The sequence below is a fragment of the Aulostomus chinensis genome, chromosome 3 (genome assembly GCF_037954235.1).
Source record: "Aulostomus chinensis isolate RoL2024-O1b breed Wild chromosome 3, RoL_Achi_v1.0, whole genome shotgun sequence".
NCBI classification, from domain to species: Eukaryota; Metazoa; Chordata; class Actinopteri; order Syngnathiformes; family Aulostomidae; genus Aulostomus; species Aulostomus chinensis.
The window spans coordinates 19,440,610-19,464,769 of NC_141322.1; the positions used below are offsets into that span (position 1 = coordinate 19,440,610).

Consider the following 24,160-nt stretch of genomic DNA (forward strand, 5'->3'; position numbering starts at 1 on the left):
CCAATGAGCCTCCACATTTACATCCCACAGCACAGCACAGCCACAATTGTCAGGAGGTCAATGGCCACAAGCTCCACTTCACCTGTGAGGCCTCAAATCATCAGTTGAAGCTGGTGGCATTACATGTACCTAATAACACGCACGAGATTACACTTCCATCTACTAATGGATCATTTTTGTATGCAGTTTACTGTAAAACGCTTGATGATGTTGACCGAGAGGATGGATGCAAGCTTTCCGTTGGAATAGTTTATTGATTCTCCTCTTTTAATCTTCAGGTTACTACTTTGAAATTCCATCGATCGGAGCCATCAGAATCAACACCCAGGTGAGATGTATGGACTGTGGTGGACTAGATGCTGGACACACCTTATGAATGTAGAACCGCGGTGAATAACCTTTTACTACTCAAGATCGCCGTGATGATGTGGAGAGGGAAAGGTCCGACCTTCGCGCTTCAATTCATTAAGATACTTTGTCACGTTCCTGTAACATCAGAGCTCAGAGGTCAGAACTAGTGACCTTGTTCCAGTAGAACGAGAGGGGAAATTTTTTAAAAACGCACACAAACATTGTTGACATGGCAGCCGCACCAGTTGAAATCTATTGTCTCCACCCACAATTTCATGTTTTCACCTGCATTTGTTTTTTAGCAGGATTTTGCAAAATCTATCTGGATGATAAAAACCAAATTTGCTGGAGAGGTGCAGCGTAGCAGAGAAAGAAGAGCTTTTCAACATGGCTAAAAACTACATTTTTTTACATTCGATTTGGCCCAAGCATGCACGCCACACAGTGCCTCTCCAGTTGCAGTTACATCCCAGCAAAACCTTAAGTTGCAGGTGGAAGTTGCATGTCTTTACACATCAGTCTCTTCACTTCAGCTTCCTCCAGATCATGTTGCCGACCCAGACGCCACGGCGTCCGTTTTTTTTAGTCATAGTGGACGATATCCTGAAGGTGCTTTAAACTGAATTCTCTTCATGTCTGCTTAAAATGTGCAGCAGTCAATGGTAATAATCAGCAGGTTTGCAACCACAGATCTAGAAGGCATGACAGCCTCAATAATGAGAAAGTCCATTCTTTCTCCACTCTTGCTGTGATAATTGCAGTGATTGTATAGTGCAGGTGGACGACTACAGGAAGATATAGACGGAGTTTGAGATGGAGAGATAACTCATAAGGTTGTGGCCTTTATCTGAGAATGTATCTGGAAACGTCTGTCTTTCTCAGTTTGTCCCTCACCCACTCGCTGTGGTTCCTCACGCGCAAAGGGCCCTGCCACCCCCCACATCACCCCACCCCCCCCGCCGCCCCCCCACGCTCGCTTCAGGCGCTACAAGCTTCTCGAGGCCCTTGGGATAACCTCATTCCAGCTGTAGAAATTGACTCCCCCCCTCTCCTCTCTGCCTTCCTCACTGCCTTCCTCATCCCCCATCCCCTCAGCCTGGGTGAGCGATCAGGCCCCACAATAGTCTGTCAGCTGTTCCATTAACTCTAGCATATTTATTTTCTGAGAATTGCTACTTTCTTTAATAGATTTTCTGAAGCTGGGTGACTATAGTTACATTTTAAGGCCCAGAAGACTCACCGAGGCTCCGTGTTATTTAACCATGCTCTGAACTATACACACATGCATCATATATAGTCGCCTCACTTCTAAGATGGAAACGCTTAGAAAATATGCCTTTTCTGTCCTGAAGACATCCCATTATGTAGTACAGTGGAATGACGTTACCGTTTGTTTCTGTATTGCTGACGTTTTAGTAAAAGATCTCAGTGGTGCAACACTAACAGGATATTTGCCTTTAGAGGTAACATGCAGACTTTTTTTTTTCTGTTTGATCTGAGCTTTTGCAATACCCAGGGAGCATTTCATCAACATGCAGGGATGCTGTTAACCTATACAGCTCTGACTACTTAAGACCAAAAATCTGTGGTTGCTGTTTTTTTTGTTTTTTGTTTTCCCAAGATTGTTCTAGTCAGGCGGAAAATTTCCACTGTATTCCGTGAAAAGGTCTGGCTGTCACTGTCCTGATGGAATATCTCCCTGTGGCGCGTTAAACCGGACTTTTATTGAGCTAATAATAGAATAGGTTACGCCTGTCAGCACCTCACTGCTCAGGTGATGAAAAACAAACGTCAGAGGCGTGATACTGAAACAGCTGTGTGCTTAAACAGGACGTCCCTCGTGCGTTTCAACGAGCGATACACACAAGGGTCATGGCGAAGGTCAAAAATTGTAATATTTCCCTTCTCACTGAAAAATGCAAGAAAATTTCTCTAATCAGAACAGCAAAGGTTCTCAGAACTCACGGGATGGGAACCCTGGCAGGGACGGGATCAGTCCCTTCCCTGCCAGGGTTATATTAACCCCAAAGTCTATGTCATGAGGGCACATGCTCAATAATCCTACCAATTACCCACCATCTCTAAAATGACATGGATCAATAGGGTCTTTACAAAAAAAAAGACCATCTCAGCTTCTGTATGTGGTGAGAAAAAAGGAATCTAGTGAATATGATGTATTACTAGTAGATTTAACCCCTCACCTCAATTCACAATCGCTGTGGGACATTTTCACAGTGCCAGCGATGACAGTGGAGCCTCTGGGAGAAGGGCCTGTTTGCACATTGTGCCATTGACACCCTTAATGTGTTTTTAATAGCTCCTTCATAATGATGAAGAACGGCCTTGAGTGGTATAAGCTTTATGGTTCGGCAGGATCGGGATGCTGCTGCTGCCGCCACCGCTGCTGCTGCTGCAGCCACCAGTGGCCCAGTGGTTTATGTGGGGACGGAGAGGAGGCTGGTCAGGGTCTTGTAGTTTTATGATAGCTGAAGGCTCTCCAAGCTCTCTGTTTTAACGCCCCTGCATGACAAGCACTATAAATGTCTGTTTGATTATGTGTGTTTATTGTTTTAGGTCAAACTAGCTTGTCCGTCTCTTTCAGGAGTACCTGGATGTCCTGGGCCGTCCCATGGTGTTAGCCGGGCGCAAAGCCAAGCAGGTCCAGTGGACCAATGTTTACCAGGATGCTCTGGTGAGAGAGAACTCAAGAAAGAGCGTGTAATTTAATTCGCCCTCAAAATAATGTATGATTCCTCTAATATTTCATAGACAAACAACATCTCTTTTCTATTACTGCTCTGTAAATCCTCAGGGCTTGTTCAAGATTTAGCTTTGAATATTAAAAAATAAATCTGTCCAAATGAAATCCTCGAGGTATTTTCAATGTCACGTTTTAATCTATTGTCTGTGCTGATTTTCCCTCCTCATGCTGTAGTCCTCAGGCTACCAGAGACGCTTGAAGACATTTTCACCCCCATATAAAAAGCTTCTCTTAATCTCTTCAATTTCATGTTGTATTTCTGTATATGTTTTTAATTGTATTTACATTTTAACTGCTTTTTTTTTTTTTTTTTACAAGCTCATTAATTTAGATTACAGTTGTGCAACATCTTTCTAATTCCTGAATTATGTGGTCAGGGTTTGGGACTTGTGATTACTGGGACGATGCCGGTATTCAACCTCACTGAGACTGGAAGCTCCCAGGTAGTAAGAACACTTACGCTTAAACATTTATCTCCTCTACACAGCACACAGTATTTTACACCTGTAATATTTATGTTAGAACACTATTTATGCTGCCCTCCATTTATTTAAGGGTACACATATATAGGGCTATTAAAACACGACACGACACCTGGAGGTTTTTCATCTTTGTGGCAGTGTTGACCATAATCAGTCTTTTCTCATGGCCTTCAACCCAGCTGCTCTGCTGTTCAAGGCAATATCTCCCCCCTGAGGTGACAACTGACATCACAGCCACTCATCTGTAGTATCTATTAACATTCAGAGAGCACAGATGCTTTCAGTGGCCATGACCAAAGTATTTATTTTGAGCTTATCACATAGGCTTAATGCAGTGACGCCGCCGTGAAAGATAGACTGCAAAAATGTGGACTAATCAGATTGCACACAAAGTGTTAAGTCAAAGATGGTGTGGAGATGTGTTTTTTGGGTTTTTTTTTTAGCACTTTTGTGGCGCGGCTCTTTGTAGATCCGAGCTGAGGTTGTGGATCAATTGATGACAGTAATTTTGTGTCTTTCATACAGAACCAGCTCATCCTGGGAGTCATGGGAGTCGACATAGCAATCAATGAAATCAAAAAGAAGACACCCACATACAGAGTGAGCCTGCTGGACACTCACCTTTCTCTCTTATTTTTTTTGCACATCATCAATTACTTCATGTCTCACTTCTTTTCTGGACAGCTTGGAGCCAACGGCTACACCTTTGCTACTGACCCAAATGGATACGTTTTGCTGCATCCTAACCTGCGACCGAAGGTACCCCCGACTAGAAATGCTGCACTGCATCAGATGTGTTGCTTGATCTTGATTTGGATGGTTTCCCTGCAGACTGAAGTCAACCCCCCTGCCTGTCCTCTCCCTCCCTCTCTCTCTCTCTCTCTCTCTCTCTCTCTCTCTCTCTCTCTCTCTCTCTCTCTCTCCCTCTCTCCCTCTCTCCCTCTCTGTTCAGATCATTAACTTCAGAGAGCCCGTCACTCTTGACTTTCTGGATGCAGAGCTGGAGGACAGCAACAAGGAGGAGGTAAAAACAACCCTGAAGCATCAACTTTACTGAAAAAATGTTAATATTTCCTTTGTCCTTGTTGTTTCATTTATGAAAAGCCTCACTCAAGTCTATTTTTGTCTGTCTCGGCCACGGAACAACCTACTAAATTTGGGGATAGATCCATATTAAGTAATGAAAATGGAGGTCTGCTTTCTAACTGTCAACTGGATTACACTCAAACTTCCAGGCTGCTTTTTCAGGATGAGAGGAACCCGTTAGACTTGGGGCCCTGATCCATTTAACACAACAACTTAACATTTTTCTCTCTAGTTTTCAGTATTTCTCTATGGAATTCCATGCTGCAGCATCTCTTTCTCTCTCTGCTTACTTCTCAGATCCGGCGACAAATGATTGATGGCAAGTCAGGGCAAAAGAAAATCAAGACGCTCATTAAGTCAGTTGATGAGGCAAGTCATCAATATATGTGACTCAATCATCACCCAAAGTAGCACCTTCCTGAGTAGTGTTGTAATGAATCTGAATCACTCACCCTGTTTCGAATCTGTTGCTTCTCTCCAATTACGGGGAAAGATGTGTGTGACGGCGTTACTTATCAGAGGGTCTTTGCGGTTTTGTCAACAGAGGTACATCGACGAGGCCGCGCGAACGTACACGTGGACGCCTGTGGAGGGCACAGACTACAGGTATGTTAGACATCAAGCTTCCACCTCCTGACCTCAGCTCCCAAACCGTTGTGCAACTTGAACCTGTGAGTGAATTTATCTTTGATACTCGTAGTTTGTCTATTCTTAAGAGCAAACTACTTTCACATGGATGATGACACTCTGATGATAACTCAGTTAACACAATTTTCAGACTAATGCTGCGTTTGAGTTTCCTCTGAACTCAGAGTTTGGAACTTGTAGTGACAACAAACCTGAGTTGAGCACAGTCCAGTGGGGAAAAGTAAAATTATGTCCCAAGTTAGCAATAGCAGTTGATAGCAACATTCACATGTTATTGCAACTTGTCTACAGATCAGAAATGAACAGTGCTGTGTGTACAAGTTTTTGAGGGTGATCGGCGCGATCGGCAAAATATTCCTATCATAACATTTCAAGTTTCAGGAGACACTTTGAGGGGAAAGAGGAAATATTGTCCTACTTAAAATAAGGTTTGTAGGTTACTGCCGTCCATGTCAAAATGGTAATTGTTTAGAAGTGGAAGGATTTAGCCAGCATTTCATTTCAGCCTTTTCTCCCATGAAACAATTTTATAATTTGTCTTCTCTATTTACATTAAATAATTCATCCAAATCAACCATTTTCCTTCTCCCTTGAAGTCCTCAACAGTACTCCAAGCACTAATTAACCGCAAACTTTATTCATCTCCAAACATTTGAAGTTGCATTATAATGTTGTTTGCTTTGGGCCACTCTTTGCAAATTACAGTTTATGATATTCAATAGTCCTACCAATTCCTGATGTGTGTGTGTGTGTGTGTGTGTGTGTGTGTGTGTGTGTGTGTGTGTGTGTGTGTGTGTGTGTGTGTGTTATGCTTCTGCTGGCAGCTTGCCTGGTTCTGGCTCAGACCATACGAGGCTTTGAACGACAATTCTATTAATGTTCAACTCAAAGGGAAATTCCAGCATATTTAGGAAATCTCATGTGTTGCTGTCAAAAGGAACCAGACAGTCAAAGCTCTGTGCTGTTATACATTTTAAGGCAGCACTTGTGACTTTCTTTGCCTGAGAATTAATGACACTGGAGGTTTTTTTTTTTTTTTTTAAGAATTAGCTTTATATCGTAGCTGAGGCTCCGTCTAGACCTGATACTGTCCCAGCCAGATGTTCTGTCTTGAGTTCTAATCTATCTTCACACAGATTAGTGGAAAGGGATTATTTAATTTCTGGATTTAGTGGAATGCATACGCTGTTTAAATGCACTTGCTTGAACATTCCTGATCTTCTGCATCTTCCTCATTACCTCAGTCTAGGGTTGGTACTGCCCACTTATAGTGAGAACCACATCAAGGCCAACCTGAGTGACCAGATCCTTCAGGTGCAGTGTAAGTACCTGAGAATACCCAGCATCCTTTGCTCTGGCTCTCCTCCTCCTCTCTCTCTGTCTCTCTCTCTCTCTCTTTCTATTCTTCTCTCTCTCTCCCAAATATGACCTGAAGCTCTTATTCAGTCATCCGGGGTCTTCAGCGATGTGGTAGGGAGTGTCCAAGCAGAGTCGCCTACTCTGCCCCGCCCCCTCCTCCTCCTCCTCCTCCTCCTCCTCCTCTTCCTCCTCCTCCTCCTCCTCCTCCGCCTCAGCTCACTCTGATAGGCAGGACCATACCTGAGTCCCCCGACTCCTCCTGCCCCCTTCTTCCCCCCTGTCTTCATGCTGTGCTGTAAAATGGTGATGTTTTTTCTTCACTCTGGCTGAAGAAAAAAATAAAAGAACTGACAGAAAGGTGAAAGCTGTGGTTTTACTGTGATACTCCGGTGAAAATAATGGTGACTTTGTACTATTATTTTTTTTGCCAAAATGCTCTCGCCTCTTCTCCACCAAAGTAATGATTCTGAAGCGTCTGTGTTCAAAGTCTGTTGATGTTTACGAAAAAAAAAAGAACTGTGAAAATATGCATGCTTTTCACTCCTTCTGATGAGTTTTATGATTTTGCAGATTTTCCTTCTGGTTTGTGTGTGACCTTTTTTTGTGCTTTTTTTCTTCCGTTTGATTGTGTGATGATGTTTCTCAGCTTTGGAATCATTCAGCAGATAAACTCCCACACAGCCCGGGTCAAGGGCTTGTCACATGTGGGAGTTTTTGTTTTTTGTTTTTTTTTTGTGGGTCCAAATGGGGACCCATGTTGTCTCTCTCATGCTTTTCTGTGTCCAGATCCTCTTACCCACCCCTCAAGCTTATTTTTTCACAATATTTGTCTTTAATGTTTTCCTTACGTTTCCTTTTCCTTCGTTTTCCTTTTTTACGTTTGCTCTTGCAAATAAGATGTTTGCTCTTCATTTCTTTTTCTCTCTTGTCTTGTTTGACTTAAATTGGTTTCTTTCTTTCAAGAAAACAATATTTTTATTCAAACAATAATTGAATAAAATATTGTCTGTGATCCCCCCTTCCCACCCGATCCCCTGTTTCTTTTCTTGCTCACTCCTTCTCTGATGGATCCACACAGTGTCATACAACAAGGGCAAGTATACTCCATATTGGTCCACGTTCCTTTCCTTTACTTCCTACTCCCTACCGCTGCCTCCCTCCCTCCCTCCCTCCCACACCTCTTGTCCTAAACCTCCCTCTGCTGCCCCCCACCCCCCTCCTCCCTACCCTCACCTGTCCAAGCCTGCTTGCCTCTGTTCCTGCCCGTCTTGCCTACAGGACCCTTCTTTTCCTCCCTTTATACCTCTCCTCCTCCTCCTCTTCTTCTTCCCTATATCTCCTCCTCTTCCTCCTCCTCACCCTCCTGCTGCAGCTCAGATCCCACATCTCTCACGGTGGCTCTTTCAGTCCCCAACCTCACCTTCCTCCCCAACGTATCCACTGCTCCAGAAGCACAAAAACGCCTACCGCAGTCAAGGAAGACAGATATTCATGTTCTCTGTTAAAACCTGTCTCCTTGTCCCCCCCTAAACCTTTCCCCCTTCTTTGGGTAGCTCCAGACGGGTTATGTCTGCCTTCTTTCTTTCACTTTTCCTCTCATTTTCTTTCACCATATATTTCTCTCTTCTTCTGATCTTCCTTTGGTCTCTTTCTGTATCGTTGTTTCACCCTCTACTCCGTCTCTCTCTCTCTCTTTTTTTTTACTGTGTCAATAGTTCATCGTGTCTTATCTAATTCTCTAATTCTAGGGCTCCGGTATTGACAGATCTTGCATAAACTCCCTCCTATCAACACTACAGCCAAATTGATTTTGAGCTTCGCAATTTATTGCAATATTTGCTGTAATATATTGAATTATACAAGCAAATCAACTCGTATTTTAGCATACAGTTAATCAGCATTTGTTGTGTATTTTAACTCAGATAAGGTTTTATAATATAAACACTAAACTTTTGAATTTTTGCTAGTTGACGTAGCTGGAAGGCGTCGCAGCCTGCTGGCCGACCCTACGGGGGCTGAGCTGTGTCCCGCCCACCCAGGTCCCCCCATAATCGTCAGGTGTCAGTGTGCCGCTCAGTGCAGCGACCTGATCCCTGTGTCGTCCCTCTGTACTCCCTGTCTCCATCAGCTTGTCTCCCCTCTGTCTCACCCCTCAGACATTCAGGGATACGGCCCAACACTTCCTCAGTAAACCTGACCTCGGATGTGCATGGCATTGTGGGCGGAAAACTACCTGGGCACCCTGGTAGCTCTAAAAGTGTATTTCCTCGGATGTAGGCACCAACAGGTCGGACATAATGAGAAAATAACATGTTGGATTCATCGCAGACGCATCTGTCCAGACTTTAATTATATTTTCTGTTCTCTCCTGTCTGTGAAAGATGAAATGAAGTTGCCCTTCGACATGCCCTTCACAATGCAATGCATCTCCTCTGATTATGTGTCTCTCTGAGCCCTCTACCCTGCCAGTCTGAGGGGTGACCACCTCCATCAGGACCTTCACCCACTTCCCTTGCAATAGTTGGCCATGTTGATGCCTGCCTGATCTTACAGCACTCATTGTGGTTGAACTGTCTGAGAACTTTCTTCCTGACACGACACGTCTGTTAAGTCAGTTCTCAGACATCCAAAATATCTAAGATAAAAATTTAAATCAATCAGAAAAAGTTACAAAGCAAAAGCAAAAAGAAAATACAGGTATGAGTGCTTGTGAAAGCAGCTGTTCATCGAGTCAGGTTCTATTTTAGGCACCATATTGGCTAACGCTAGTGTTCCCATGATTCCTCTATGCTGCTATGGTAACTCCCTTCTGTGTCCCTGCACCTTCTGAAGAACAGCTGCTGTTAACCCACAACTCCCCACTGCTCCACCCGTCGCTCTTCCCAGATAATCTTCCCCCTTTCTGTTGCAGATTTTGAATCACTGCTGCCAAACAGTTTTGAGTCAGAAGGACATGTATTCATTGCTCCCAGGTAGCCCTGAGTGTGAACGCTTGCTGTCGTTGATCATCATCACTTTTTTGCGTGTTTTCACATCTGTCGCTTGTACAATTAAACTTTTTTTTTGTGTGTGTGTGTTTGTTTTGAAGTTATATTTATGGTGGGATTTCTTGATTTAAAAAAACAACATGTAGTTGCATCGTATGTTCGTGGCCGTTTTATTCATTCTTCCTTTTTTTCATTTTCAGTGGTGTGTCAGCTCAAAGCGACATGATCCAAAAATGTACTAATTTGTCAAAACAAAGACTACTTAGACAACTTTACTGTGTTCCTCATAGCATATTCGCAGCCTTCCTCTGTGCATGCTGCTGCAGTGCTGCATGTTTGTTTCCTGTACGAATGCAACCAGGACTTGGTCAACGTGATGTATTACCTGACCAAGAGTCCTTCTGTAAGGAATAAAGGAGGCAGAAGGGGTGGAAGCCTTGTGTACAAGTGTACTTTATCTGTTTCTGACTCCAAACGCTGTGTCCTGTCCTCAGGGAATACTGCAACGACCTGGAACTGTCCAACAACAACACTGAGTTCCTGCTCAACTTCATCGCTCTCATGGAGAAGGTGACACCAGACTCCAAACAATGTGAGTTTGATTCCAAATCTGTCATCCAGAAAATTTCACATTTACGGTCTTTTGATTCAGAGTGACATGAGTATCTGTTGTTTCTATTTTGTTTCTGTTTTCATTAACATAATCGGTAGTGCAATAGCCAGATATCATTGCCTCAAACAATAAAAACCACATCAGTGAGACATGCAGTCCACTGAGTTCCTTTGTTACAGTACATCTGAGTGCTGTAGTAGATTTTTGACTCTGCATTATCACCCAGCTGCAGCAGACACAGGATAAATAAATAAATATTGAATAAAATGAATACAAATCCACATTTGGAACAAATACTAATACTAATGTATTCCCCTCCTCTTTTCGCCCAAAATTTTATAAAATAATACATGTTCAAAAGTAGAGTCCAGATAAATTTAAAAAAATACTTACACTGGTTTTCAAAGGGTTTGACGCTGATGCTCGGGGCTATGAAGAGGCCCAACAGGCGGTTGATTTCATGTCGGGTTGTAGTCTCTTCATTCGATTTGGTAGCAAGAAGAATAAATGTCAAATAACAGCTTTTAGCATTTAAAACCCTCAAAGTACATCCACAAATATATGAGTAACTGTCAGCGTTATCGGATGATACTGCCGCAGTGTAGATTTCTGCAGTTATCTTTGCCAGTACTTTTCTGCAGAGGCTGGTTTTGTAACTGGTTTATGAATAAGTGAAACAGAAAATTTAAGAAAGTGATTTTCAATCTTACGTTAATTAACAGGTTTTTGTTTTTATCTGATTGACAAGTGGTCTGAATAACTCTTGAAAATTAGCTGCTCCACGGAAGCGATATGACTGGATTTTCCTACGATTCTAACGGAATATTCTTTTTCTGCCGTCTTCTTGTACCATTGTGAAGGTGACAGCTTGCTCCTCCATAACCTGATCCTGGACACGGGCATCATCAGGCAGCTGGTGGAGAAAGTGTGGAAGAATAAAGACTTGAACACGTGAGCACAGCCAGGAGGAGAACACTGTTTACCTGTTTTGCAAATTCCATTTCTAGATAAGTGTTAAACGTGAAGCCGTTGTCTGTCTCTCTTTTCTTTCCCCTCTTGTGGCATTTAGATATGGCTTTCTGGCTGTGTTTGCTGCAACAGATGGAGGTCTAACAAGAGTGTTTCCGAACAAGTAAATGCACTTTTCGTCGAGGTTGTCTGTTTGCCAGACTGCATTGCTGCTCTGTTTATTTTTCTCTCTTTTTCAAGTTGTAAAGAAATGTTTCATAGAGGTGTGTTAGGTCTGAGTAGCAGTTGGCTTGTACTACAGAGATTTACAGATCTTTGTGTGTGTGGTCTTAAATCTCAGGGCTGCAGAAAGCTGGGAGGAGGACCCTGAGCCTTTTAATGCCAGCTATTACCGCCGCAGTCTCGACAACAAGGGCTACATCTTCCAAGCGCCTTATCGCACAGGTGAATGATGCTCTTAGTCCTAGGCTGCGTATCTCATACAGCGCTTCATCGTGCTGTGCCTCTTTGTCCCCCCCCCCCCCCCCACCTTGTGCTTGTTTCTATATTTGTTTCCGTCTCGCAGCCAGGGACGAGCTGCTGAACCCAGAGAACGACACCATAGGGATCCTGGTTAGCACGGCTGTGGAGATCACAATAGGAGGAAAGAACATCAAACCCGCAGGTGGGATTCTTCATATGTTCATAATGACACCTTAGAGAAAATGTTTCAGAGCGAAGCGAAGATAATTACACATCTGTGTTTGGCTTCTTGTGTGGACACGGCCGTGCTGTGCATCGATTTGCTGTTTTCATCTGCACTTTTTTTTTTTTTTCTCTGTCTCAGTCGTTGGAGTGAAACTAGACCTTGAAGCCTGGGTGGATAAGTTCAAGATTCTTGCAAGTAATCATACAGACAACCGTCAGGGTTCTAACACGGTAACAAAATATACACAAAGACAATTCAGCAGATTGAAATGTTGACATCTTCAGTAGTGCTCAGCCTGTGTTTGTTCCTGTGGGACAGTGTGGACCAAACAGAGGCTGCGAAATGGACTGTGAAGCCAACAGCGATGTGCGTTTTTCCCCATTTCAAATCGTCATCCAGATTTGTATGTCTTTCTAAAAGTTCACAGTCCATTTTTTGTGTTGTTCTGCAGGATCTTCTGTGTTACCTCATAGACGATGGCGGCTTTTTAATCATGTCTAATCAGAAAGACGACTGGAACAAGGTGAAGTCAATATGATTCCACTGTGAGGCTCTCGCTAATCCTCACATCCATCTTGACCTTGTGTGTCTTCTCCTCCAAAGGTGGGCATGTTCTTCAGTGACATTGACCCTTACTTGATGTACGCTCTGTACAACAATTCCTTCTACAACCGTAAGCAGTCGTTTGACTACCAGTCTGTGTGTGAGCGGATGCCCAACAGCGAGGCCGGGGCTGCACACAGAGGAGTGTTTGTGGTGAGAACTTTAGCAAAGATGATGAAATTGGGGAGGGAATGTCTGAATTAATGGATTGCAGGATTATTCCCTCGATGTGATGTACATCTTGTTCTCATTTCTCTGCAGCCAACAATTGCAGATTTTGTAAATCTGGCTTGGTGGACATCAGCAGCTGCATGGTAAGAAATGTTAAGCTGTACTGAAATAAACAGAAACGCAGTCGTAAGCCCGGAGAACTTGAACAAAAGGATTTGATGCGCCGTGTCGCACAGAAGGAAGGTACAACAGCTGCAAGAAGAAATAACAACAGTTACTAAATAATTCGCAATCTCGAGATTTTATCCGTCAGAAAACAGAGAAACATCCACTTTCATAACATCCCAATGCCAAAGTGAGCATCTTCATTCATTGTTGCAAAACACAAAAGGACAACAGTTTAAATCATACATGACAGAAAGCAGTACCTCCTCAATATAAAGAAACTCTAACTGATGGTATTTGTAATGAAAAGTAACTTACATGACTGATTATCAAACTAGTTCAGAGTAACTAATATTGACCCCTGACCTTTTAATAAGCGGCGGTCATTCTCACCGGCACCTCTCATCCTCACAGGTCTTTGTTCCAGCAGTTCATTTATGGACTGGCCTATCACAGCTGGTTTGTTACCGGTGAGTGAAACTTCAAATGTGGTTTCATGGAATAATATTTAACGATTTTGTCAAACACACTTTTTTTGCCACCAGTTGAAATTATTAGGGTTACAACTGCAAAACTTTTGTTAGTTTTTAAACCTGTTCAAATTTAATTTGTATAAATAAAATAATGATTATTAGTTAAAGTTAATTTAAACTTAGTTCAGTCAAAGAGTTTCAGCACTTTAAAGATCATAAATGTCCTCCCGGCCAGGATGATGCATTTCATTTCAGTAACTGCATTGGTGCGATTAAACCATTTGGAACCACAAGAGGGAGGAAGTGTTTGAGCTACAGATTTTAGAATGAAGATACATGATTTAAGGGCAACAAACAGCAAATTTAATTTCAAATTCTGCGATCGTCTCATTTGGCTCCCATTTATTTTAAGAGGTGGTATGAATCTGAAACATGTGAACACAATGATTAATGCATAAGCTGTAAATTGCCACCGAAAAGAAACGGTGATGAGAGCTGTAATCACATTTTTAGCATCCGATCTCATGAATCATTTGAAGTGACAAGCGCTGGTCTCACGTTTGTGTGCTGTGACGATGCTGCAGATGAGGTAGACGCCGAGGGATTTGACTCCAAAGAGCGCAGTTGCGTTATGATCCAGACTCAGTTCTACTTAAGTAATCTAAGCAGCTCCTACAACATCCTGCAAGACTGTGGCAACTGCTCCAGGTCTGTACACGACTGCCACACACACACACACACATAAACACACACACAGTTATCAACAACGATCCATCTTTCAGTTGAAGCTCATAAACTCTACTGATGATAAAACTGTAACGGTCCTATCACTGGCTCAATGAGCCTTAGACGACACTCTCGTGAATCTTGCTGATCCATTAGCCAATGAAATGAGCTTGTGATGTCAGCAGTCAGAGGGGGGGGTGTTGTTGACGGAGGTGTGTCTCTGCAGGCTGATTCACGCCAAGAGGATAAACAATACCAACCTGCTGTTCGTAGTGGCAGAGAAGATGCCATGCAACACCTGTGAGATAGAGAAGCTGTCCCAGGAGGAGGTGGAGTGTATCCTTTTACACATTACACATCAGCTGGAAGAGTAAAAAACACACTGTCTAATCACTGGATTTGATCTCCTCATTACCGTACTTAAGGAAATACAGACGTTTCACATTCATTTCAGGGTTATTTTTATCGCGATGGTGTGAATTATGAGTCATCATGAGGAATCAGTGTGTGGGCAGATGATAGAATTGGTGGAAGAAAAAAAATAACTAAAAACTTTTTTTCTTAATTGAGTCCATTTTCAGTCAAGGAGGAAAATCCATGCGAAGAAATGACTGTGGCGCGCTATCGAAAAGGACCCTCCACCTGTTTTGACAACAACGCCACTGTAAGATTTTCAGCCAGGCCCATTTAACTTCTGTTCTCAGTAAAGGATCTTTGTTTTGATTGTATAAAACAATGCAGCGCATCACAAGTAGAAAAAAAAATGTAGAAAAATAGTCATATTAAATTGAAGTTTAGAGCCCATATGAAAATGGATTTTGGAAAAGAGAAATCCTGGACGGACATCTAGCAAAAACACCTCAAGCCAGGCAGTTCTTAAGTCTGTTGCTGACAATGGGTGTACAATAAGTAACCAGATGCTTTTAGAAATTGCTGGGACTATTTTTTTTTTAAACTGAATGTATATAATCATGAGTAAAGTCACCGACTGACAATCACGAGACGGGATTGTTTCAGTGAGACAGATCGGCTGTTATTTTTTAAAATTCTGTTTTTGATCATTTTGATTTGTTGATAATAAGAATGTAAAAATGTTGAACATTTTAGTTTGTAAAGGATTGATACCAAGATACTTACTCAGTGATGCATTCGACTATTATAATCATATTTGTCAGTACCCCCTGGTGGCAAATGAGCTCAAATATCTGACTGTCGATACCACAAAGTAAACTGTTAGGTAAGAATAAATAGTACTGCTGATTATTTATTAGGAGTATCACAGATGAGCTCAAATATCTGACTGTCGATACCACAAAGTAAACTGTTAGGTAAGAATAAATAATACTGCTGATTATTTATTAGGAGTATCACAGATGAGCTCAAATATCTGACTGTCGATACCACAAAGTAAACTGTTAGGTAAGAATAAATAGTACTGCTGATTATTTATTAGGAGTATCACAGATGAGCTCAAATATCTGACTGTCGATACCACAAAGTAAACTGTGAGGTAAGAATAAATAATACTGCTGATTATTTATTAGGAGTATCACAAATGAGCTCAAATATCTGACTGTCGATACCACAAAGTAAACTGTGAGGTAAGAATAAATAGTACTGCTGATTATTTATTAGGAGTATCACAAATTAGTTCAAATCAGAAATGTTACGTGAGGACGTTCTTGGACTTGTTATTTGACAAACATGATGAATTCTTGATTGTCCTGGTTAAAGCTACAAATACAGTAATTGCACCACAGTACTTCATAACTTTACTGGAGCGAATCATTTTACTGTTAGTGCACAGCCGACTCGCAGTATTTAAAAAAAACACATCCGTTACACTAGATGTGTAATTACAACTTTTTATCTTTTGCAGGAGAACACGTCGGACTGTGGGCGGGGCCACTCCTTCCGTCCGCCTCTCTATACTTTACTGCTGATTCAGCTGCTTCTCCTCTATCTGGCCATCAGCCCTCATGCTCTCTCTCTACTACATTAATTTAATTTTCCTCCGCTTAACCCCTGTTAGCCCTCCCGTGTCTCTACCCTGTCCCCCTGACCCTATGTGCCCCTAAGCCCCTCCCCCCAATATAGTCATAGATAATAATGGGACTTCCCATCACGGCAAGTTGGAAGCCCTTACTGCTGCGTTACCCAGCTCGCTTCAGTTTGTGTCGCTTAGTTGACAACTGCCGGACATTCATGTCCTCAGCCAGTTAACCTTCATCATGAGGAAGAGAGGATGCTGCTGGGAGGACCACCCGCAGCATCGGACGCTACGTCAGAAAAGAGCAAACAACGACCACCTCACCACCTCCGTCATCCAGAAAAGGAAAGAAGGAAAGGTCCTCGTCACAGACCTCACATACGAGCTGGAGAGTTGAGTGTCTGGCAGAGTGGCGGTGGGACTCCTCCCCCTTCTCTCTCCTCCATAATCAGAGGCTCGCCGCACCGTCATCGACCTCTCACCGGAGGCCGTGGACCATTATTAAGCCAGTTATTGCCACTATAAAAGAAAATCATCCAAAAAAAAAAAAGAACTATCAAGTATACAAAATGTCACGTGTAAACCGCTGAAGTGATGAGTATTTCCAAACATATATTTAGATTTTAATTTGAAAAGGAAGTTGTTAGACGTGTTAACTTTAAAAGAACATGAATTAGTTTATGCACTATATCTACTTGCCAAAATGAGATAGACTTTCATGTGGTCTTATTTTTCTAGCCAAAAGAGCAAATGGCTTCTGATGTAGATTTAGGATGAAGTGTGAGAGGACGAGGAGACACAGAGAGAAAGATCCCAGCGTGATGATATTTGGAAGAATCTCTCCTCATATTGAGTCATGAAGGCCAGAGCTGTCTGGCTGATGCGCTCGTGACAGCTGTCAAATATTAATCAGTGTTCCATGCAGCAGATGGAGATGAAGAGCGTCGTCCATGTCATGTAGTATTCTCCTTTATGATCAACACACCATTCTGACCTCTTAAAAGAAAAGGAAAAAAAAAAGAATACGAAGGCTCACCTCTGCCAATCCTTCCAGAGGCTCCTCCCCTAATCACAACTTCTAAACGTGCTTGACTTCTGTTCACACAGCAGACACTAAGATCTCTGCATCATCACCGTCTCACAGTCACTCCCGATGGGTTTCTCTTTTTTCTTTAATTTGATGTCTTTCAGCTTTGACTGATGCTGTTCAAACTTCAAAAACCATTCGCTGCTGGGGGATATAGGGGCTTATCAACATTTCCTACAAAAAAAAGTGCAGAAGAGGCCTCTAAATATGGTGACGTACAGTCGTAGTCTGGTTGTAACCTGTCATTTGATCATTTATGACGTGTGAAAAGTCATTTAGACTTCCATGTTTAGGAGCCGCTCTGTTTCATAGTGCCTTGATGCACTTTGTTTTGGAACTCGTCGGCCGTAGAAGAGTAGAGCTACTGTATAGCATCAAGCAGCCGTCTTCGAGGCTCCGGACTGAATTTGTCAGTTTGAGAAACAGCTTTACACTGAGCCGTCGCACCGACTGGTTCGGGCTTCATGTGTTTGCCCTCCTGGTAGTGGTTCCTGTGCCCCTCCAGAGCCACCTGACTGCCATCATGATGTTACTATACTGTTCCTTTACGAAGCCATGCATAGAGCTATGACACACCATCAGTACACAGCCGTAGAGCGTTGTAGGGCCACCTTGACTGCTATAGTTCTGCCTGAATCGTGTGTGTGAGTGTGTGAGTGTGAGTGTGTATGGGTGGATGGATGTGTGTTAGTTAGAAACCCTCAAAGGGAATGTCTTTTAAACGGAGTATATGAGGGATTTTGTGGTAACATAGCTGTTTTTTTTTTTCTTGTTCCTATGTTGCAATGAACAAAATCCAAGTGTTGCGGAGGGAGGGGGGAATAAAAAAGGGATTTTACTGAAACACAATCGACGGGAGCACCGCGGCTTCTTTGTTTCAAGTGAAAGAATGTGTAGTTCATCAGTGTTTCAAATGCAACATAGATAACAAAGCTTCTCTAAATGCCTTAGTGTTACACACGATGGAGCTCTGATACACCCCCACCCACCACCACGACCACCTCTCATGCACACACAAATAGATCCTCAAAAGATTTACCCCCCCCCCCAACCCTCCCTGGGGTTCTTTTGGTGGGAGCTCTTACTTTTTAACGAATGATCATTGATTGATGCCTGTTCGATTAAATGCTTGAAAGCGGTGGGAGGTTATAAGCTTCAATGTTCACACCCACCAAACCTCACTGGAACTGCTCAGGTGGGAACATTTACACAACAATTTGAACCTTAACTACATACTGTACAGTTGTGGTACTATTTGATGTGACAAAACATGCTGGCACAGTAACTGCAGCTCGACCCCGCATCATGAAATTGGACTCAAGAGTTTAAAGAAATACTGTTGTTAAGATGTGTATTTCAAATCGGGCTGTTAAATTTTTGCTGGGGTCATGTGACGTCAGATGCAGTTTTACTTTTCTGGCATCTCTCTTTTTTTTTTTTTCTGTGTCCTGTGCCATTAAATCTGTATGTAACTTCCTATTTCCACTGTCTGTAAATGAACACGTGCCTGTGGAAATGTACCCCCTGCAACTTCCCTCCCTCTTCTTGGCTCTATGATCTCTCACACACACAAACAAATAAGTAAACATGCACACACACCCTCACAGTAAAACATTATGCACAATGCACACAAACACACACTTGCATAGAAGCAAACATGTAGTGACACTTATTCATGCCCAGATGGGAGATGTCAAGCATTACGCAGAAGTAAGCCAAGGACATTACTTCTTTTTGTGAGCAGGTGGGATGTCAGAGGCAAGCTCAGGGAGTGTGTCTCCACAGAGCAGCAAGGGCCCGTCAAACAAAAAGGTCATGGAGGAATCTTGTAGTGATGTCTGTGCGTGCGTGTGCGTGTGTGTGTGTGTATGTGTGTGTGTATGCACATCCCAACGGGGGGGAAAAAGTCTGAAAGGACACGCATCTTTTGTGATTTGACAAATTCACTTTTGCCAAAAAAAGAAAAGAAAAAAAAATTGGACCAGCTTGGGACGAGAGGAAGGGGCTCACTTTTATTGGACCTGTAATTAAGTAGGTCTCGATGAAGCAGCCCCCCTTTCTGACCCTCGCTGCATCTGTGTTGGTGCGTCTCTGTGGGAAAGACGTGTGTATGTGATTCTGTAGTCTGTAGTCTGGTGCTATGTGACCATGTTTGACAAGTGTGTGAAAAAAACAAGCAACATTTAGCGGAAAACAAAGAGTCAAATCAGTCAAACTTTAAGTGGAGTTAAAAAATATATATAGGAATACAGCACTGTTGATAAGTTTGAGCTCTGCAGTCGAAGTGTTTATTTTTTTTTTATTTCTTGTGCGTGTGTGAGTGTGAATGTTTGTGTGTGGAAGATTTAGCTCCTTCTTTTTCTGGACGCTGGTCCATGTCGCTCCATTCTTTTGTACAGATGAAGCTAAAAAAAGAAAAAAAGAAGAGGGCAAAATTTGTAAAATATTGTGTCTGTGACTCCTTGTAAAATATTTTCAAATTGTTTATTACAGAGAATCGGTTATTAAATAATGTTCATATTTTTCACTTCATCATAATGTGTGGTGTTTGTTTATTCAGTCCACGAATATAACAGGATATAAAATATCCAGTTTAACCATTTACATCTTTTCCAGAGGCCTGATTTGAGCTTTGGAGGCTGTAGTGAATCATAATTTTTCAAATATGAACATATCTTTCATTTTAGCCCTTGCAAAACTCAAAATGTTCATTACTCTCCAGGTAAATCACCTCAAACTCTCAAGAATCTTTGTCTGTGACGACATTCCCACGCTGCCAGGAGGATGGGAACCTTACACCAGTCCAGCCAGCTTCTTCTAATTAGCGCTCTCTGCTAACTTGAATGTGGGTAGATAATATAATCGCGTAGCTGTTGGTGACTTTCCAAATTTTATCAGGCCAAACTGATGAAATTCTGATGGTGGGACAAGTGATGTGTGACAAAATCCATCATTTTAGGGCTGCAACACTAACAGAGTGGGCGATTAGAAACTGGCAGGAAAGGGGGACAAAAGTGCCACATTATAGCCAACGTGCTTAAAAAGTCAGTTTGTGCAGGTGGTTTTGGCCTTAAACACAATTCACAGCGTATTGAGGAAGTCTGTGAGAAGCTTGTGCCATGTGTCGGGGTCGTCCAAGTAGCAGGGGTGTCCAGCTCCCTTCATCACCGCTACGCTGTGATTGGACAGATTAGTTAGGTTAAGGAGCGACGCCTCCCCGAGCTGAGCGTCCTGGTCACCATAAACGATCAACGCTGGGACCTGGAGGAGAACCACAAACACAACAGCCGTGACAACAAAAAGATCCCTCCGAGTTCTCTCTCCCTCTCATTTGAACGTCTGTTTGTTTTTCAGTTCAAACCATAGCTAAAGGGATTTGGACCATGTCCCACTTTACCTCAGGGGCTTTAAATTTCAAACAGGTCTTGCAAAAAGATAAGAGACAAGCTTTTTATTTTAGGTGAGTGTGACTAATTTATGAGTCCAGATGTCAGTGGGAAAAAAGTAAAATAAAGAGACTCAGGCGGACCATTAAATTTGCCGTTATCATTTATAGAAGAAATATCACATATACTGTGTGTTTCTTAAGGGAATCATTTGACATTTAAAAAATATGCAAATCCACCTTCTTGTTTGCTCAAACAGCACCTAATTAGCAAAGCATTTCACAAAAACATGACATGTATGTCTGGCTACACAGGAACTATTTCTTTGCTCAGAGTCACACTCTAAATTCACCCTCCAACCACAATATTTCATTTTCACATTTGTCTTTTAGTGCTACACAAAGACTTTTTTTAAATTGTGTCTTACAGGTGCTGTTGTTGAACAGTTTGAATCATTCAGCCAGAGCTCAACTGGCTTCATACCAGTTTTTAACTTGTGCTAAGCTAAGCTAGCCAGCTGTAATTTCCACCTTGGACAACAAATAGTTTCCAAAATGTAAATGTATTTCTTAAGGTTGTATTTTACCTAGGAAAATACAAATAAATTGTACTTAAAGTGCTCCAATTATATAAAAAATCAATATCCATAATGTTCTTAGTGAGAAGATTAACTGATTTCACTTTTTACTTGCATTATAATTAGGGCCTGAGCCTGAAGGTACTTCAGGCGAAGACCCTATTATGTTTGCTCGGCAGAGCAACACATTATTTCTACTTATGCTTCGATGTTTGTGTTAATATTTTATTAGCTAATTATTCTTTTAGAATTCATACAATTTTCAATATGTACCTCGCTGTCAAATAAATGCATATTTGACATTCCCTTTTGTAATTGTATGAATATTTAGCTGTCTTTCATTGCATTCCTTCACCTCGGTTGTGACGTTCTGTTGCACCGACAAGTCACGCAGCGAACGAAACCTGCTTTTGCCTTTTCCCAGGTGACGCAAGTATCGAGATGTACGTCTGCATCGAGAGATCGTCGTTATCGTGAGTTGCTCTGTGATTCCCACCCTTGTTACCGTCAGACTCGCACTTTAAAAACAAAAGTAGCGAACTAACCTCTTCCCACTACAAATAGATGTGTTGCCTTTCCGTATTTTTTTTCTTCATTATTTTGGTACTTCCTGTTGAAGGCGATGGAAAGTGGTAAACCAACAGAGTAGTGGACAGCAGCATGGAGAGCAGTTGCAGTTTTGCACTGGCAGCTTTTTTATGTCAGTTTTCAGTCTAGAGGCTGACTGATGACGTCAGAGTGCTGCTTGAACACAGGGGGGTTGAATTCCTGGCAGACGTGACAAAAGGTTGAAGAATGTACTGGCTGAACCGACAAACGATGTTGATAGAACTGCTCGTCGCACGTGGGTTTTTGCATCACTCACCTGTGTTTGAGGTTTGCATCGATGCCGATTAGAACCAAAGCTCATAATGACCCTGCTGTGGGGTTACTTAACCTGGAATTGGATGCCATTTAAAGCCTTTCCAGTTGCAGATAAAATCATGCAGTGATAAAAAAAGGGCTTTAGTTATTTAATTTTGACAATATTTAATTTAAATGCCAGTTGCATCTGCCCCTCTCATGGTTGTGTGTTTGGAAGAGAGAAGTTTTTCTTTTCTTTGCACTCTTTACAACACGTTCGAGGATGTACTGGAACATGGGTCTGGCATTCAGCAGTTACTGGAGTTTAATGAATTTCCTGTCAAGAAGCAGAAATTCTTACCTTTACACTCTGATACTGCTCTGCCGTGAATTTGTCAGTGCAGATGGGGGCGACAGGGATGTAGGCTCTTATCAGGTCCTGGTGCTGGAACAGGAAGGGAAGGGAGTACATCCCACTGAGGGACGGGCTGACCACCACCACCGGGCTCAGACTCAGCCGCTCACACACGTCCTTCAGGAACCCTGCAGGGGCCAGTTCTCCCACCGCTGCCGGGGCCTCGGCTGACTTCGACCGTCCAAGTCCTATGGGCAGACAGACAGTACTAAAGCAGGCTCAAGAGAAGATGCAAGTACTAACTACGACTACTACTACTACTTCTTAATCAACACACAAGCTCACTGTATTTGTGAAGGAGCTGAGCTTCTTAAACTCACCTGGCAGGTCGATGGCAACGGCGCGGCAACCAGCCTTGGCCAGAGTCTCCAGAGTGCCGATGTTGAGCCAGTTTTCAGATGAAAAACGGATGCCGTGAAGAAGCAGGACTGACACCCTCACTTCCCCTGTGTCAGGTTCACTTTGTCTGTAGAAGAGTGGCGCTTTGCAGCCGCGCACCTGCACATTCCCTTCCGTCACCTGATGTCCTGACATCCTGAACACAACACGCGCACCCCTACCCCTAGAAGTGAAGGTCAAAACCTGGTATCAGGCCAGTCCTCAGTATCGGCTGATCAGCGCGTTCAAGTGTCAGGATCAGTTAGAGGAAGGGAAACGTGAGACTGAAACATCTCAAGTTTGGAACTGATGACCTGCAGCTAGTTTCTCTAAAAAACGACCAATGAGACCAAAAGGCTAATAATCTTCATCATATCAAACGATTTCAAAAATACCAGCTTGTATTTAGTGAAACTGGAAAACAATTTTCCAGACTTTGAATGAAAATTGTTAATGAATCATGAAAATAGTTATGAGGTCTTGCAATTCTAATCAATCACAAATAATACTGACACGTTATCGAATAGGACTTTGTCAGGAAAATGTATCATGCTTATTATGTTGTAATTCTATAAATGGCGCCTGCAAAAATAAAAATGCCAAAGCTGATATTTTCTTTAGTTTAGATATTTGATCCTTGATATAAAAAGTAGAATTAAATTAAAAGTATCAAGAATTGCAAAACTGTAGACAAGTTTATTCTATATTATCATTATCATTATAATTGTGATCTACTCTACAGTAATATTAGTCCAGCATTTTGAGTGAAACATTTAAAAAGCTCAAGTGATGTTAAATATTTGTGCAAAAAGTAGGCCTAGTTCACTATTAAGTGTTGTGAAGTATAAGTACTTCAGCAGAATTACCTCAAAGTTGAACTGATGAGGAGAACCAGTAGTTATTTTGGCTCCAGTGTGTCAGCAGGCCAACATAAACAGTAAAAGCATGATGTAGTGGTACATGGTTTCTCTACGAGTGTTTTTTTTTTTCTGTCCGGTGTGTTTGAGCTGATTCCAAGTAAGAGCAGTTCGACAGCTGGCAGGTTAAACAGGCCGATCAAAGTCCAGATTAGATCGTTTTGTCTAAAATATCGAGCTTCGTCTCTGACTGCCACAAATACCTTGACAGAATAATCCCGTTTTCTTACCTGACAGGGGCGAACCCTGAGATTGTAAGAGAGTAGTTTAGTCCTGACGCGTTTGTGCTTTCACTTTATATCCCGGAAAAAAGAAAAAAGACAGAGAGGGGAAGGGGGGGAAAAAAACATCTAGAAACTATTCTAGTGACGTCTAGCGTTTGTTCAGAGAGTTGCTTTGACCGCAGCAGCAGTAAAAGTGCGTTTATTGTGAGAGACGCTGCTGCCACAGCGGATATATAAAGTTTTACATATATTTTTAAAAGG

The 24,160-nt window shown here is 42.3% G+C and overlaps 2 protein-coding genes across 5 annotated transcripts in view; one reads left to right on the forward strand and one right to left on the reverse strand.

Annotated features, from left to right (window-relative positions):
* Positions 1-19,691, forward strand: part of cacna2d2a (calcium channel, voltage-dependent, alpha 2/delta subunit 2a) — a 153,650-nt gene extending 133,959 nt beyond the window's left edge. For 2 of the 3 annotated variants that reach the window (XM_086199340.1, XM_086199343.1), the window contains 26 exons: positions 279-328; positions 2,954-3,043; positions 3,490-3,555; positions 4,120-4,194; positions 4,279-4,353; positions 4,547-4,618; positions 4,978-5,049; positions 5,225-5,286; positions 6,573-6,649; positions 7,766-7,780; positions 9,599-9,659; positions 10,169-10,266; positions 11,148-11,238; positions 11,357-11,419; positions 11,597-11,700; positions 11,822-11,920; positions 12,083-12,174; positions 12,263-12,310; positions 12,396-12,467; positions 12,548-12,700; positions 12,809-12,861; positions 13,298-13,353; positions 13,941-14,064; positions 14,309-14,418; positions 14,664-14,746; positions 15,962-19,691. In XM_086199340.1, the coding sequence (XP_086055466.1) occupies positions 279-328; positions 2,954-3,043; positions 3,490-3,555; positions 4,120-4,194; positions 4,279-4,353; positions 4,547-4,618; positions 4,978-5,049; positions 5,225-5,286; positions 6,573-6,649; positions 7,766-7,780; positions 9,599-9,659; positions 10,169-10,266; positions 11,148-11,238; positions 11,357-11,419; positions 11,597-11,700; positions 11,822-11,920; positions 12,083-12,174; positions 12,263-12,310; positions 12,396-12,467; positions 12,548-12,700; positions 12,809-12,861; positions 13,298-13,353; positions 13,941-14,064; positions 14,309-14,418; positions 14,664-14,746; positions 15,962-16,084 (2,084 nt within the window). In that variant the 3' untranslated portion in view covers positions 16,085-19,691. The remainder of the gene's footprint in view (positions 1-278; positions 329-2,953; positions 3,044-3,489; positions 3,556-4,119; positions 4,195-4,278; positions 4,354-4,546; positions 4,619-4,977; positions 5,050-5,224; positions 5,287-6,572; positions 6,650-7,765; positions 7,781-9,598; positions 9,660-10,168; positions 10,267-11,147; positions 11,239-11,356; positions 11,420-11,596; positions 11,701-11,821; positions 11,921-12,082; positions 12,175-12,262; positions 12,311-12,395; positions 12,468-12,547; positions 12,701-12,808; positions 12,862-13,297; positions 13,354-13,940; positions 14,065-14,308; positions 14,419-14,663; positions 14,747-15,961) is intronic. The other variant, XM_086199341.1, reaches the window with a different exon arrangement.
* Positions 19,414-24,052, reverse strand: abhd14b (abhydrolase domain containing 14B). Of its 2 annotated transcripts, none has more exons than XM_086199346.1 (4): positions 23,625-23,859; positions 22,701-22,942; positions 22,327-22,568; positions 19,414-20,420 (listed from the first exon to the last, which is right to left on the reverse strand). In XM_086199346.1, the coding sequence occupies exons 2-4, from the start codon at positions 22,912-22,914 to the stop codon at positions 20,241-20,243; spliced, it is 636 nt and encodes a 211-aa protein (XP_086055472.1). In that variant the 5' UTR covers positions 22,915-22,942; positions 23,625-23,859; the 3' UTR covers positions 19,414-20,240. The 2 variants fall into 2 exon arrangements, with proteins under 2 accessions (XP_086055472.1, XP_086055471.1); XM_086199345.1 differs by lacking the exon at positions 23,625-23,859 and adding an exon at positions 23,906-24,052 and having other exon boundaries at positions 19,415-20,420.
* Between the last annotated feature and the right edge of the window lie 108 nt (positions 24,053-24,160).

What these genes read in the sequence shown, in the direction of transcription:
- abhd14b (XM_086199346.1), bottom strand. Translation starts at nt 22,914, where the DNA reads ATGTCAGGACATCAGGTGACGGAAGGGAATGTGCAGGTGCGCGGCTGC. An exon ending in CGTTGCCATCGACCTGCCAG is followed by an intron (nt 22,569 to 22,700) that starts GTGAGTTTAAGA and finishes GTCTGCCCATAG; the next exon opens with GACTTGGACGGTCGAAGTCA. An exon ending in AGCAGTATCAGAGTGTAAAG is followed by an intron (nt 20,421 to 22,326) that starts GTAAGAATTTCT and finishes GTTCTCCTCCAG; the next exon opens with GTCCCAGCGTTGATCGTTTA.